The sequence below is a fragment of the Myotis yumanensis genome, unplaced genomic scaffold (assembly GCF_028538775.1).
Source record: "Myotis yumanensis isolate MYYU_CA2020_CCGP unplaced genomic scaffold, mMyoYum1.0.hap1 SCAF_24, whole genome shotgun sequence".
Classification (NCBI taxonomy): domain Eukaryota; kingdom Metazoa; phylum Chordata; class Mammalia; order Chiroptera; family Vespertilionidae; genus Myotis; species Myotis yumanensis.
In genome coordinates, this window is record NW_027223775.1 from 6585086 (window position 1) to 6600553 (window position 15468).

Consider the following 15468-nt stretch of genomic DNA (forward strand, 5'->3'; position numbering starts at 1 on the left):
ATTTTCACATATATTCAGAGGTTGGCAAAAGTAAGTTTAGAGTTGTAAGCACACAAAACAGATTATTGTTGCATTATTACTTATCAATTGTGTATTATTTATTTGAACAATTATAAATCTAATTTGTCCAAAGCTATATTTAAAGCAATTAATATTTTCAATGTAAACTAACTTAGCTCACTATTTTATTTTCTGCAATCTAAAGAGGCTCATGGTTTCTACCTTAACTATGTAAAACTGCTGTAAAGTTCTTTGTTACCAGCCTCACATTGAATTTTATGCATATTTGTTCTGGCTAGCTAAAATAATTGTATCTATGTGAACAAACAACTGTAAGTACTGATTAAAAAATGGACAATATTCCACCTTCATGTAGCACAAACCACAACAAATTATTTCATTTAGTATAACTATTAGATTTCTTTCTAAAAAAATTTCCCTATAAACTTGATAAAGTCCTATCTCTAACTACTGTAACCTCTTGTCCCCTTTCCATTTATAAGTGATCACAAGTCTATGAATATAATATTGATAGTTGTGCAAAAAAAATGCCATGTTTTTCTTTCAGTTCGGAATATGTATGCTTTAAATTAATAGAGTAGGGACCTGAACTCAAGAACTGCTTCTGTCCCTAAATAAATAGATAAAAAATATGGAGTAAAAATTAACACAACTTATTTCCCCTATCAACAAAAAGAAAGAATTAAAAAACTATGTGATCTCGCCGAAACCGGTTTGGCTCAGTGGATAGAGCGTCGGCCTGCGGACTGAAGGGTCCCAGGTTCGATTCCGGTCAGGGGCATGTACCTGGGTTGCCGGCACATCCCCAGTAGGAGATGTGCAGGAGGCAGCTGATCGATGTTTCTCTCTCATCGATGTTTCTGACTCTCTATCCCTCTACCTTCCTCTCTGTAAAAAACCAATAAAATATATTAAAAAAAAAAAAAAAACTATGTGATCTCTAAGATCTTTTCTAGTTCTAAAAGTTCAGAATTGTAAATTACGTGACTAGGATTTTTCAGAAAATTTACAGAGACCTTAAAATGGTGCTAATCTAGGCTCATTTTAAAATAAGATTCTTACAAAATAAAGGGGGTGGTTTAATTTTAAGATCTCTCAAAGCAATGTGTCATTCAACAGGAAAAAAAAGTTGTAACATCTACAATCCACAAGTTTATCTAGTAAGCAATGTAGTGCATCCAAGCATAGCATAATTAAAAAACCCCAAAGCCAACAAGTTAAGTAAGTTAGTAGTCCAATTGTGCGACTAAAAGCTAAATATTCACCTCTGGAAAATGACATGAAAATCTGGTCAATGCAAATTTAAGAACTCTGAATTAATATTCAGAATGATCTAGACAACATACTTATAAACACTGGCCATGTACTCTTCCTTTGAATTCTCATAACATGTAAATAAAAAAAACAAGCCAATTTTTAAAAAGTTTTAGAAAACAGTATACAAAATCTTACTTATGACTGACTAGTGCGGTTAATCCTCAACACTGAAAGACATATCCTAATTGAAAAATACTGAGAGTTTAGAATGAGTGCTAACCTTTAGTGGAAGTTTTAAAAAGTAAATATGCTACTAATGAAATGTATGTCTACATTAAAATATTTTGTACTTATTTCTTACACATACACACACACACTGAAAGCTTCTACTGTAAGTCAACTTACCAATGAAATGCATTGTAGTAGAAGTAAACCAAACCAAGGCCATATAAAAAGACAGCATTCTGTTAAAAAGAATAGTAAAAGTTTTACATTTTAGATTTCTAAATTCTAAAAATTATTTCACATCTTACAATACGATTAAAAGAAACAATAAAATCATGAGTCAACAGGAAACATGGAAGAAGACTAAAAGCTTGAAGAAACCTTTCCAGTTTCATTTTAATCAACTCTAGAGAAAAAAACACTTTTTAAAATCTTAAAATTTGTGAAAACCACACAAAAAAATAAAACAATCCAGAGAAAGAACAAAGCTGGAGGTGTTATACTTTCTAATTTAAATTATACAATAAAGCTATAAAAAATACCTGTATGGTACTGGCATCAAAAAAAGAACAGGCCAAAGGAACAGAACACAGAGCACAGATACAAACCCTCACATTTACACTCAACTAATATTCAATAAGAGAGCCAAGATAACACAATGGCAAGAGGGTTGTCTCATCAACAAAAGGTGGTGAAGAAAAGAGATTAACACATGCAAAGTTCATGCCAAAAAAGTGAAATTGAAACCGTATCTTATATCACTCACAAAAAATTAACTCAAAACAACCAGAGAGTAATATTAATCATGAAACCTGATACTATAAACCTCCTAAAAGAAAATGTAGAAATAGCACCTTGACACTTGTCTTAACAAAATAATTTGCAATTAGAGAAAAAGTCCTATATAATAAAAGACTAATATGCAAATTGTCCCCTGGACCAGGAGTTCAACCAGAGAGCAGGCCTGGCCAGCCAACTACCCTTGGCCCCTCCCCCTGGTCAGCCTCACCCCCAATTGGCCCCCCACACCCGATGAGGGGCGGGCCCGCTGGCCAACCTCCCACTTCTCCTCTTCCCTTCCCCCCTCTCCCCACCAACCCAGCCTGATGGGCCCCACCCATGCATGAATTCATGCACTGAGCCTCTAATCTACACTAATAAAAGAGAAACATGGTAATTAGCGTACAACCGCTACCCTTCCCATTGGCTAATTAGAGAGATATGCAAATTAATCACCAGCCAAGATGGCGGTTAACTGTCAACAAAGATGGCGGTTAATTTGCATATGTAGGCACAATGCAGGGAGGAAAAATGGAAAGAACAGAAGAAGCCCCCGGCACTCTTAGGGGGGAGCTAAGAGCCAGGGGGCAGGGCAAAGGCGGCCCCCAGGGCCGCCTTTGCCCTGCCCCCCAGCCATGATCGGAGAATCCTGGCCTTTGCCGCACTGGCCAGTGATAGCAGGAAGTAGGGGTGGAGCCAGCAATGGGAGCTGGGCAGGGGTGGAGCCTGGGATCGAGGGGTGGCTGCAGCCGCTGCCCGGAGCCCACAGAGCCCACGATCAGGGAGCGGTTGCAGCTGGGTGGGGGGGGCGGCTGCAGCTGGGGGTCCCTGCTGCCCTAACGCCTCAGCCGGAGGCATTAGGCCCGGGCAGGGGCGGAGCCCACGATGGGGGGACGGGGGCTGCAGCTGGGGGGTCCCCTGCCCAGCCTAACACCTTGGCCAGAGGCGTTAGGCCCGGGAAGGGGCGGAGCTCACAATCGGGGGGCGGCTGCAGCTGGGGGGATCCTCTGCCCGGGCCTAAGCCTCCACCAGAGGAAAAAGGCCCGGGAGGGGCGGCTGCAGCTGCAGGGGTCCCCTGCCTGGGCCTAATGCCTCGGCCAGGCAGGGGTAGAGCCCACGATCGCGGGCGGTTGCAGTTGGGGGGGTCCCCTTGCCACCATGGGGGGGCAGCTGCAGCGAGGGTCCCCTGCCCTCTGGGCAGGGGTGGAGCCCATGATCTTGGGAGGCTGCAGCTGGGGGTCCCCGCTGCCCGGGCCCAATGCCTCGGTCAGAGGCGTAAGGCCCGGGCAGGGGTGGAGCCCATGATCTTGGGAGGCTGCAGCTGCGGGGGTCCCCTGCCCGGGCCTAATGCCTTGGCCAGAGGCATTAGGCCTGGGCAGGAGCAGTGCCAGCGATCATGGGGAGCAGGGGCACAGTCGCTGATGGTGGGAGCTTGGGGTCCCCTGCCCAGTCCTAATGCCTTGGCCACAGGCATTAGGCCTGGGAAGGGGTGGAGCAGGAGGTCCCTTGGAGAGCTGTGGGTCCCCTGCCCAGGCCTAATGCCTGGGTGAGAGGCATTAGGGCGGAGCAGTCAATTGCAGGGAGCAGGGGCCGAGTTGATGATGGTGGGGAGCTGGGGGTCTCTTGCCCAGGCCTAATGCCTTGGCCAGAGGTGTTAGGCGTGAGCATGGGCAGAGCCAGCGATCGTGAGCAGGGGCGGCGTGGGCGATCGTAGGGAGCTGGGGGTCCCCTGCCCACCCTGATCTGGGACACCCTTCAGGGCAAACCAGCTGGCTCCCACCCGTGTACCAGGCTTCTATCCTATATAATAAAAGGGTAATGTGCACATGCAATTTTTTTCCCCAAATATATTTTATTGATTTTTTACAGAGAGGAAGGGAGAAGGATAGAGAGTTAGAAACATCGATGAGAGCGAAACTCCGATCAGCTGCCTCCTGCACACCCCCTACTGGGGATGTGTACGCAACCAGAGTACATGACCTTGACGAGAATCGAACCTGTGACCCTTCAGTCCACAGGCCGACGCTCTATCCACTAAGCCAAACCTGTTAGGGCGGTAATGTGCAAATTGACCCTAACAGCAGAACGACTGGGAATGACTGGTCACTATGACACACACTGACCACCAGGGGGCAGATGCTCAATGCAGGAGCTGCCCCCTGGTAGTCAGTGCACTCCAACAGGGGGAGCTCTGCTCAGCCACAAGCCAGGCTGAAGGCATCACATTGGCGATGGTGGGAGCCTCTCCTGCCTCCTCAGCAGCTCTGTGGATGTTCAACTGCAGCTTCGGCCCGCTGGCAAGTGGACATCCCCCAAGGGATGTATCACTGCCAGCTTAGGCACAATCCCCCGGTGAGCAGGCCTAAGCCAGCAGGTGGACATCCCCGGAGGGGTCCCAGACTGCGAGAGGGCACAGGCTGGGCTGAGGGAACCCCGAGCGCACAAATTTTTGTGCACGGGGCCTCTAGTGTAAACAATAAAAGCAAAAATCAAGAAAGAGGAAAATATCAAACAGAAAAGCTTCTGCAGAGCAAAGGTAACAATTAACATTAAAAACAATCAAACTACAGAATAGGAAAATATCTGTAAAAACCACATATGTAAACCAAGGAGTAACATCAAAATATATACAGTATTTACAAATCAAGAGCAACAACAAAAAACCATTCTGAATAAAAGTGACTGCCTGGCCGGAGTGGCTCAGTTGGTTGGAATGTCACCGTGTGCACTCAAAGGTTACTGGTTCAATTTCCGGTAAGTATACATGCCTGGAATGCAGGCTCAATCCCCAGGGATGGCATGTATGAAAGGTAACCAATCCATCAATGTTTCTCTCTCACATCAATATTCCTCACTCTGTCAGCTTTCCTCTCTCTAAGGATGGCCTCAGGTGAGGACAAAAAATAAACAGGTGGACAGAAGAACTAAATCAATATTTTTACAAAGAAGATATTCAAATGGCCAAGATGTTCAACATTTAATTACTAGGAAGATAATTTCAAAATCAGATTGAGATATGACCTTACATTTGCTAGAATGGCTATCATCAAAAAGACAAGAGATAACAAGTGAAGAAAAGAAAGTTCATACACTCCTGGTGAAAATGTGAATTGGTTCAACATAATGTACTACTCAAACTTAAAAATAGATCTAACACTGTTTTGGCAATTCCACTACTGAGTATTTATTCAAAGAAAATAAAAACGGATACTGAGATTTCCAATTAAGATGGCAGAGTAGGTAAAGATTGTGCTTGCCACCTCACATGAACACATTAAAATTACAACTGAACAATCACCCTGCAAAACAATCTGTAGGTAACTAAACAGAACTCCTCTAATAAAGAAAAAGCCACATGGAGAATGGTGGAAGAGGCAAGGACATAAATGGGCTAGTCCCACACCTTGCATGACAGTTAAGAACTTAGATATCTCTAATGCATAAGTTCACCCTGGGAAGCTTAGGGATCCTAAGCCCACACTGCGCTACACAGTTTGAAGCACCAGTGCCAGGAAAAGGAGTCCTCACAACATCCAGCTGTGAAAATCAGCCTGGATTCCAGCTGGGGGAGACAAAGGATCACTGGAGAGCCAGGTTTCCACTTCAAGTGTCTGCATATGTCACTTATGTACAAACAATCCCCTTAACCTCCAACAGTGAAAGAACAGCAGCTCAAAGGATGCAGTGACATTCACAAAGAAACTGAATTGTGATTTCAACGCAAGGGCTTGAAGAGCAGCCATCATAGTTCCTTTGCTGAGACCTCCTCACACACAATTTGCATGCACAAATAAGCACCAGATATGATTTAACCAGGTGAACACCACTCACCCCAACCACAGTTTGCAGACCAACACAACTCACATAGCACCCCAGTCTATTTCAGTGACCTGAGCCTCAAAGGTATGAGGTTGGCCCACGCTACAAACTTTTCTAGAAACTCTAAGACCCCGCAGGCACTAAGAAAATGGTGGATGTAATCAGTGTGCCCTGTGCAACTGCAGAGAAACCTGAGGCCCCGCACTGGGGCACCAGCCTTGATTCAGAGTGCAACCTTTCTTTAGAGTCTCTCCCGATGACTCAGAACAAAGGACTGATACTAAAACCACCAGGTGACATAGGGCAGGAACAGCAGCAGATGAACTTGGCCAGCACCAGAGTGCCTGCCAAAAGGTACCATAACCAAATGCCAGTAGCTGAGCTTACATAACAGCAGAGAACCACCTGAGCACATTAAATTGTGAGCACACTTCACAATCAGCATACCCAAATGATGGTTTTGGTAGCTAGGAAAAGCCTTGTTGGTGCACATGCCACTCCACTGGGTCAGATCCCAGACAGCAGCTTGTCATGGCCAGTCCTCATAGCCAGCCAGTGAGGAGTTCAATCACATAACTGATGTACCAACAATAATCAAAGTTAAACTTACAACTGCAGCAACCAGCTCAGGTGACCAAAAAGTATGCACCTCTGGACACTTTCAAAGTGTCCAACAGGACACCTACTACATAAGGACATCCTACCATGAGTGGGAGACTTAGCAGCTATACCTAAATATAAAGAAACAAACAGAGAGGCTCCCAAATGAGGAGACAAAGAAACATGCTAAATCAAAGAACTGGATAAAACTCCAGCAAAAAAAAGTCAACAAAATGTAGACAGGCAATCTACGAGGCACAGAGTTCAAACCACTAGTTGTAAGAATCTCAATGAACTTAGGGAAATGGACATGAATGAAGTGAGAACTTGAACAAACATAAAAATCTTAAGAAAATGTCAGAAATAAAGAATACAATAACTATAATAAAAAAATACATTAGAAGGAATCAACAACAGATTAGATGAAGCAGAGAATAAACTCAGCAATTTGAAAGGGGAAAAAAAAAAAAAACAGTCAGAACAGCAAAGAGAAAAAAAGAATCCAAAAAATAAGAACAGTTTAAGGAACATCTGGGAGAGCATCAAATGTAACACCATTTGCACCACAAGAAGAGACAGAGAAAGGCATTGAAAACATGTATTTGAAGAACTAATGACTATAATTCCTTCAGAAACAGACATACAAGCCCAGGAAATGCAGAGTCCCAAACATGGCAAACCAGAAGAGGCTCACATCAAGACATATAATTAAAATGCCAAACGTTAGCCCTCATCGGTTTGGCTCAGTGGATAGAGTGTAGGCCTGAGAACTGAAGGGTCACGGGTTCAATTCCAGTCAAGGGCACATGCCTGCGTTGCGGGCTCAATCCCCAGTGGGGGCGTGCAGGAGGCAGGCAGTCAATGATTCTCTCTCATCATTGATGTTTCTCTCTCTCCCCCTTTCCCTTCCTCTCTGAAATCAATTAAAAAAACTTTTTTAAATGTCAAAGGTTAAAGACAAAAAGAGAATCTTGAAAGCAGCACAAGAAAAGCAGTTACTTACATATACAGGCAAGCTCCCATAACACTGTCAACAGATTTCTTAGCGAAAACTTTTCAGGCCAATGGGATTGGCACAAAATATTCAAAGTGAAGGAAAAGAACCTATAAACAGGACTACTATACACAGAAAGGGTATTATTCAGAATAATAGGACAGATAAGGTACCTCCCAGATAAGAAAAACCTAAAGAAGCTCATCACCATAAAACTACTACAAAGAAATAAAAAAAAAAACTTGATTAAGAAAATGAAGGAAAAAATCATAAGTATCCTATATAATCCTATATAATAAAGAACTAATATGCAAATGGTCATCACACCCTCACGCCATCACACCATAACGGCTCATACACTCAACACTGGGAGAGAGGAATGGGGACCAGCCAGGCACAAAGGAGCTCACGAGAGACGAATGGGGACCAGCCAGGCTGCGGTCTGGGAGAGGGACAAGCCTCCCGCCCCGTGTACTGGGCGCCAGCAGGTGCGCCTGTGCCTGCGACCCAGGAAAGGGACAAGCTGCCCTCCCCGTGATCCCAGGCACTAGCGACTGGGGCTGCGGCCTGGGAGAGGGACAAGCTGCCCACCCTACAGTCCCGGGTGCCTGTGGCTGTGGCCTGGGTGAAGCCGCCCACCTATGGTCCCCTGCAACTGCGACTTGCCCTGGATGAAGCCGGCCTGCGTCCTGGGTGACTGCCGCCAGCCTGAGGGAGGGAAGCCCAGATCCCAGGTGCCTGCGACTGGCCAGAGGAAATCCTGGGTCCCTGGTGTGGGGCAAGGCAGAGGCGATTAGGGGCGATTAGGCCAGCAGGGAAGCAGTTAGGGGCAATCAGGCCAATTAGGGGTGATCAGGCATGCAGACTGGCGATAGGTTAGGAGCCAGCAGTCCCAGATTACGAGAGGCAGTCGGACATCCCCTGAGGGGTCCCAAATTGGAGAGGGTGCAGGCCAGGCTGAGGGACCCGCCCCCCCCGCCCCCCCCCCCCCCGCCTGCATGAATTTTGTGAACTAGGCCTCTAGTGCATGAATTTTGTGAACCAGGCCTCTAGTGAATAATAAAATAATAACTACATACCTATCACTAATAACTTCAAATGTAAGTATTAAGTTGTCAAATCAAAAGGCACAAGTTGGCTGACTAAGAAAACAATAACCATACATATGCTGTCTACACACTTCAGATCAAGACTGCAAGTAATGTATGGAAGAAGGTATTTCATGCAAGTGGAAACAAGAAGCTTGGGTAGCAATACTTATCTCAGACAAAATAGACTTTCAAACAAGTTGACAAAGAAGGACATTTTAATAATTAGGGGATCAATTCAGTAAGAGCAGCAACCTGAGCACAAAAGGATCATGGATTCAATTCCAGGTCAAGAGCATGTACTGGAATTGCAGGTTCGATCCCCAATCCTGTCAGGGTACATGCAGGAGACAACCAATCAATATGTCTCTCTCATATCAGATCTCTTTCCTCCCTCCATTCCACCCTCTCTAAAAAAAATAAAATAAAATAAATGGAAAAAATGTCCACAAGTAAGGATTAACAACAAATAAAAACACCATGCTAGTATAAAACAGTACAATCACTCTGTAAATCTGTATGGAGTTTGCTCAAAAAATGAAGAACAAGTGAACATATGAAGCAGCAATCCTCTTCTGGGTTATCTACTCCCCAAATTTAAAGCACTTATTCATAAAGATATATATGTACTTCACAGCATTATTCATGGTGGCAAGATATGGAAACAACCTCAATGACCTCTGATAATTGGATAAGATGTGGAACATATGTAAGTGAAATATATTCAGCCATAAGATAAGATACAACACTATCATTTGCAGCAACATCGGTGGCTCAAAAAGAAATATATAATTTTACTCATCTATATGAAAAAAAGGATAATATGCTAATTAGACTGGACATCTTCTGTCTACCAGATGTCCTACCTGACAAAACCAGGGGCTTGCTCTGCCTGCATACTGCCCTCAGCCCCTTGTGCAGGCTGGCCAAGCCCCCAGCAGAGACCTCAACCCCGATGGGAGCGTAGCCAGCCTGCAACCGGCCCTCAGGCCCTCAGCCAGGCTGGCCCCACACTACAGCGAGGGCCCCCACCACAATCAGGGGCAGGGCTGGCCTGAAAACCGCCCCAGGCCCCTCTCCAAGGCTGGCACTGCCACACAGCGGGGACTCCCACACCGATTGAGGGTGTGGCTGGCATGCAAACTGCCTGCAGCCCCTTGCCCAAGCCAGTGTCGCCCCATCAGATTCCCCCACCCCAATGGGGGTGTCCCCAGCCTAAAAACGGACCTTGGGCCTTTTCCCAGACTGGCCCCACCCCAACTGGGGGCATGGCCAGTCTGAAAACCAACGGTGGCCCTTCACCCAGACCATCCCTGCTGGGGGAGGGGCCAGTCTGCAAATAGCTCCCAGCCTCTTGCCCAGGCTAGCCCTGCCCCCCAGCAAGGATCCCCAACCCGATCAGGGGCAGGGCAAGCCTGCAAACGCTGCAGCCCCCGCCCCGGCGGCCCCAATCCACAGCAGGCTCCCCGCACCCCGATCCAGGACTCCTTTCAGGGCAGGTGAGCTGGCCCCCACCCGTGCACCAGGCCTCTATCCTATATAATAAAAGGGTAATATGCAAGTTGAGCTTAACAGCAGAACGACAAGAATGACCATTGGACCAGTCACTATGAGGCACACTGACCACCTCTTGGTCCCTTTCCCCAGCAAGCAGGCTCCGATCGCCTGATGGCCACGCACTGTGGGGCTGGGGCCAGTGAATGGGTGGGAACAGCCAACCTCTTGGTCCCTTCACCTGGCCGTCAAGCAACAATCACCTGATGGCAAACAAGGAACTGGGGGTGGGTGGCAGTGGGGCAGGGGCCGGCTGGGGGAAGCTGGGAAAGATTGTCCTGATCACATGCCAGGCCTAGAGACCGTACCCATGCACAAATTTCATGTTCCAGGCCTCTAGTATGAAATATAAAAAAATAGCAACAAATGAACAAAAACTCATGATACAAACAACAAGATGATTACCAGAAAGGAAAGGGGTTAGAGAGAGGTTTAAGAGTGATAAAGGTGTCCCTAGCCAGTATGGCTAAGTGCACAGAGCACTGGCCTGTGAACAGAAGGGTCCCACATTCGATTCCAGTTAGGGCACATGCCCTGGTTGTGGGCTTGATCCCCACTAGGGGGTGTGCCAGAAGCAATCAATCAATGATTCTCTCTCATCATTGGTGTTTATATCTCTCCCTCTCCCTTCCTCTCTGAAATCAGTAAAAAAAATTTTTTTAATTATTAAAGATATCAAAAATCTAGAAACTGGAGATTAAACTTTGGGTGAAGAGCAAAAAATACAATATACAAGTAATGTATTATACAATTGTACATCTACAACTTACACAATCTTATTAACCAATTCAACCACAATAAATTTAATTTAAAAAATAATATAATGTGATAGAAGTGCTAATCACCATTACAAAGGTAATCATATTAAAAGTTATATTACCAAGTTAACATTTTACACTTAAATTTATGCTTTGCCAAATATTTCTATCTACATACATAAGAACTAGAGGCCCGGTGCATAAAAATTTTTGTACTCGGGGTGGTCCCTCAGCCCGGCCTGTGCCCTCTCGCAGTCTGGGACCCCTCAGGGGATGTCTAACTGCCGGCTTAGGCTGCTTCCCGGGGGGTTTGGGCCTAAGCTGGCAGTCAGACATCCCTCTAGCAGCCCGGGAGCCCTCGGGGGATGTCCACTTGCCAGCGGGGAGCAGGCCTAAGCTGGAATCAGACATCCTTACTGCTGCTGAGGAGGCAGGAGAGGATCCCACCACCACCGCTGTACTAGCAGCCGTCAGCCTGGCTTTTCGCTGAGCAGAGCTCCCCCTGTGGGAGCGCACTGACCACCAGGGGACAGCTCCTGCTTTGAGCATCTGCTCCCTTGTGGTCAGTGTTCATCATAGTGACCAGTCATTCCCAGTCGTTGTGCTGTTAGGGTCAATTTGCATATTACCCTTTTATTATATAGAATAGAGGCCTGGTGCACAGTGCGGGCCGGCTAGTTTGCCCTGAAGGGTGTCCCAGATCAGGGTGGGGGTCCCACTGGGGTGCCTGGCCAGCCTGGGTGAGGGGCTGAGGGCTGATTTCAGGCTGGCCACACCCCGTTCAGGGAGGGAGGTCCTGTTGGGTTGCCTGGCCAACCTGGGTGAGGAGCTGATGGCTGTTTGCAGGCTGGCCACAGCTGGGGGAACCTGCTGGGGTGCCTGGCCAATACGGGTGAGAGGCTGAAATCAACAAAGATATTAAAAAGAAAAAGACATAGGGTAGCCAAAACCGGTTTGGCTCAGTGGATAGAGCGTCGGCCTGCGGATTGAAGGGTCCCAGGTTCGATTCTGGTCAAGGGCATGTACCTGGGTTGTGGGCACATCCCCAGTAGGAGGTGTGCAGGAGGCAGCTGATTGATGTTTCTCTCTCAACGATGTTTCTAACTCTCTATCCCTCTCCCTTCCTCTCTGTAAAAAATCAATAAAATATATTAAAAAAAAAAAAAAAAAAAGACATAGGGTAGCTGAATGGATACAAAAACATGACCCAATTATATGCTGTCCACAAGAGACCCACCTGATAGCAAAAGATACACACAAATTGAAAGTGCAGGAATTGGAAACATATTCCATGCAAATGGAAACAAAAAAGCTGGGGTAACAATACTCAAATATGACAAAACAGACTTCAAAACAAGGGCCACAAAAAAAGAAAAAGAAACTTATTACATAACTAGAGGCCTGGTGCACTAAATTCGAGTACTGGGGGGGGGGGGGGGGTGGTTCTCCCTCAGCTCAGCCTGCACCCTCTCCAATCTGGGACATCCCTCTCACAATCCGGGACTGCTGGCTCCCAACTGCTCACCTGCCTGCCTGCCTGATTGCCCCTAACCACTTCTGCCTGCCAGCCTGATCACCCCTAACCACTCCCCTGCCAACCTGATCGATGCCTAACTGCTCCCCTCTGCCAGCCTGGTCGCCCCTCACTGAACTCCCCTGCCGACCTGGTCACTCCTAACTGGCCTCCTCTGCAGGCCCAGTCACCCGCAACTGCCCTCCCCTGCAGGCCTGATCGCCCACAACTGCCCTCCCCTGCAGCCATCTTGTGCGAGGGCATGGTGGTCAATTTGCATATTACCTCTTATTATATAGGATACCTAAGGTACAATCTAACAAGAGAAACCATATACACACCCAATATAGGAACACTGAAATGCATTAAAAAAATTGTTGGAGCACTTTAAGGAAAAGACAGACAGCAATACAGACATAGTAGGGGACTTTAACAACATCACTGTTTCTATTTTCCAGACAGTAATCAGTAAGGAAACAGGAGCCTTAAATGACACACTAGATCATGTGGATTTAATTGATATTTATAGAACATTTTATTCCATAGCAGTAGATTATACATTCTTGTCAAATGCACATGGAGCATTCTCAAGGACACACCAGAGGTTAAGACACAAAGTATCAACCAATTCAAGAAGATTGAGATCACAAGTGACTTCTCAGATAACAATAGCATGAAATTAGAAATCAAAAATAAAAACACTCAAAAGCGTTCAAATAGGTGGAGGCTAAATGGACAAATTCCTATTCAGTCCACAACAGATGATCATGGATCAGATCCTCAGTGACACACCAAAAGTGTAAGTTCATCCTTGGGATCAGTCCACACACATCTTAATCACTATAGTTATTACCAGTCCACACAGATGCTCATCCTCAGGGTCAATCCCTCCCACTGAAATATGAACAACAATCAAGGACCAACTATAACTTGAGGGTATGACCCATAAAAGGGGCAATCCTAATGCACTAAACTCACATGACCAAGGAGATTGTACCAGTGGGTCCCCAGAACACCTACTACAAAAAATACAGCCTGTCAAGACAGGAAAATTTGCAAGATTTACCTAATTAATACAAAGAAAAAACCACAGAGAGTCTGCCAAAATTGGAAAACAAAGAATATATAAAGCACAAACTAAGATGAAGTCATAAACATCAGAGCAGAGCCCTAGCTGGTTTCGTTCAGTGAATAGAGCATCAGGCTGCGGGTTGAAGAGTCCCAGGTTTAATTCTAGTCCAGGGCACAATCCTCAATGGGGGACAAGCAGGAGGCAGCCAATCAATGATTCTCTCTCATCACTGATGTTTCTTTCTCTCCCCCTCTTCCTTCCTCTCTGTAATCAATAAAAATATATATTTTAAAAAATCAGCAGAAAAAAATTATATAAAGCAATAAAAGAGATGAATAAAATAAAAAATTGGTTATTTGAAGATAAGCAAAATTGATAAACTTTTAATCAGACTCATCAAAAAAGAAGGCATAATAAAATAAAATCAGAATTCAAAGAGAAATCACACCAATGACACACAAATACAAGGATTATAAGAAAACATTAGCCGAAACCGGTTTGGCTCAGTGGATACAGCGTCAGCCTGCGGACTGAAGGGTTCCGGGTTCGATTCCAGTCAAGGGCATGTACCTTGGTTGCGAACACATCCCCAGTGAGAGGTGTGCAGGAGGCAGCTGATTGATGTTTCTCTCTCATTGATGTTTTTAACTCTCTATCCCTCTCCCTTCCTCTCTGTAAAAAAATCAATAAAAATGCATATATAAAAATTAAAAAAAAAAAAAAGAATTATAAAAATATATATATATAGTGCCCGAACCAGTTTGGCTCAGTTGATAGAGTGTCAGCCTGAGGACCGAAAGGTCCCAGGGCATGTACTTTTGTTGAGGCATATCCCTAGTAAGAGGTGTGCAGGAGGCAGCTGATCGATGTTTCTCTCTCATCAATGTTTCTTACTCTATCCCTCTCCCTTCCTCTCTGTAAAAAATCAGTAAAATATATATTTTTAAAAATATGTATATAGCAATTATAAAAATAATTGTACCTAAGAAAGAGAACACACTAAAACACTAAAAACAAAACCTACAAAACTAACCCAAAAAGTAGGAAACTGACCAATATTGTAGATATTAATCTGATATTTAATGAGAATAGAACTACTAGGGAGAAGAACAATAGGGAATTGGATGTGTCAAGATGCCCAGTGAATGCCTAAAACCACAATTAGCACCAAATCATATATTACTCTTTTTTGCCTATGCATACATACCTATGGTAAAGTTTTATTTTTAACTGGACACAGTAAAATACTAACAAAAATGCAAAATAGAACAATTATAACAAAATACTGTAATACAAGTTATGCTAACGTGGTCTCTCTCTCTCCTGAGTAATTTAATTTTCAGTACAAACTTATTCCTGAATCTAGGTAAGCATCCCATAACTTGCAGTAAATAGTGTTGTTTTAAGGGATCCCTTGATGAAATTATCGTACAGGCTCAATACTTTCTGGAACATGTTGCAATCAATCACTACTCATTTTCCATTCATGTCTTCCACCCAAAACATAATGCCTTTTCCATCTTAACCAAGCACTTATCGTAAACCACTAGAGGGCCAATGCACGAAAATTCCTGCAAGAGTAGGCCTTCCTTCCCCCTGGCTGCCAGCACCAGCTTCCCTCCAGCACGCAGGACCTGGGTTGCTTCCCTCTGGCCACCACTGCCAGGCACCCAGGACCCAGGCTTCGCTCTGGCCCCGGCTTCCTCTGGAAGGACATCTGGAATGACACTGGGAAAAACATTGGGTCTAATCCGCATATTATCCTTTTTTATTATTATTATAGATTA

General features: G+C 45.1%; 1 protein-coding gene across 6 annotated transcripts in view; it reads right to left on the reverse strand.

Annotated features, from left to right (window-relative positions):
• LOC139000587 (lysine-specific demethylase 6A-like) overlaps positions 1 to 15468 on the reverse strand; it is a 266067-nt gene that overhangs the window by 183914 nt on the left and 66685 nt on the right. For 4 of the 6 annotated variants that reach the window (XM_070402727.1, XM_070402726.1, XM_070402731.1 and 1 more), the window contains one exon: positions 1684 to 1742. The exons of the other annotated variants lie outside the window; for them this stretch is intronic. In XM_070402727.1, the coding sequence (XP_070258828.1) occupies positions 1684 to 1742 (59 nt within the window). The remainder of the gene's footprint in view (positions 1 to 1683; positions 1743 to 15468) is intronic. 6 annotated transcript variants of the gene reach the window in all.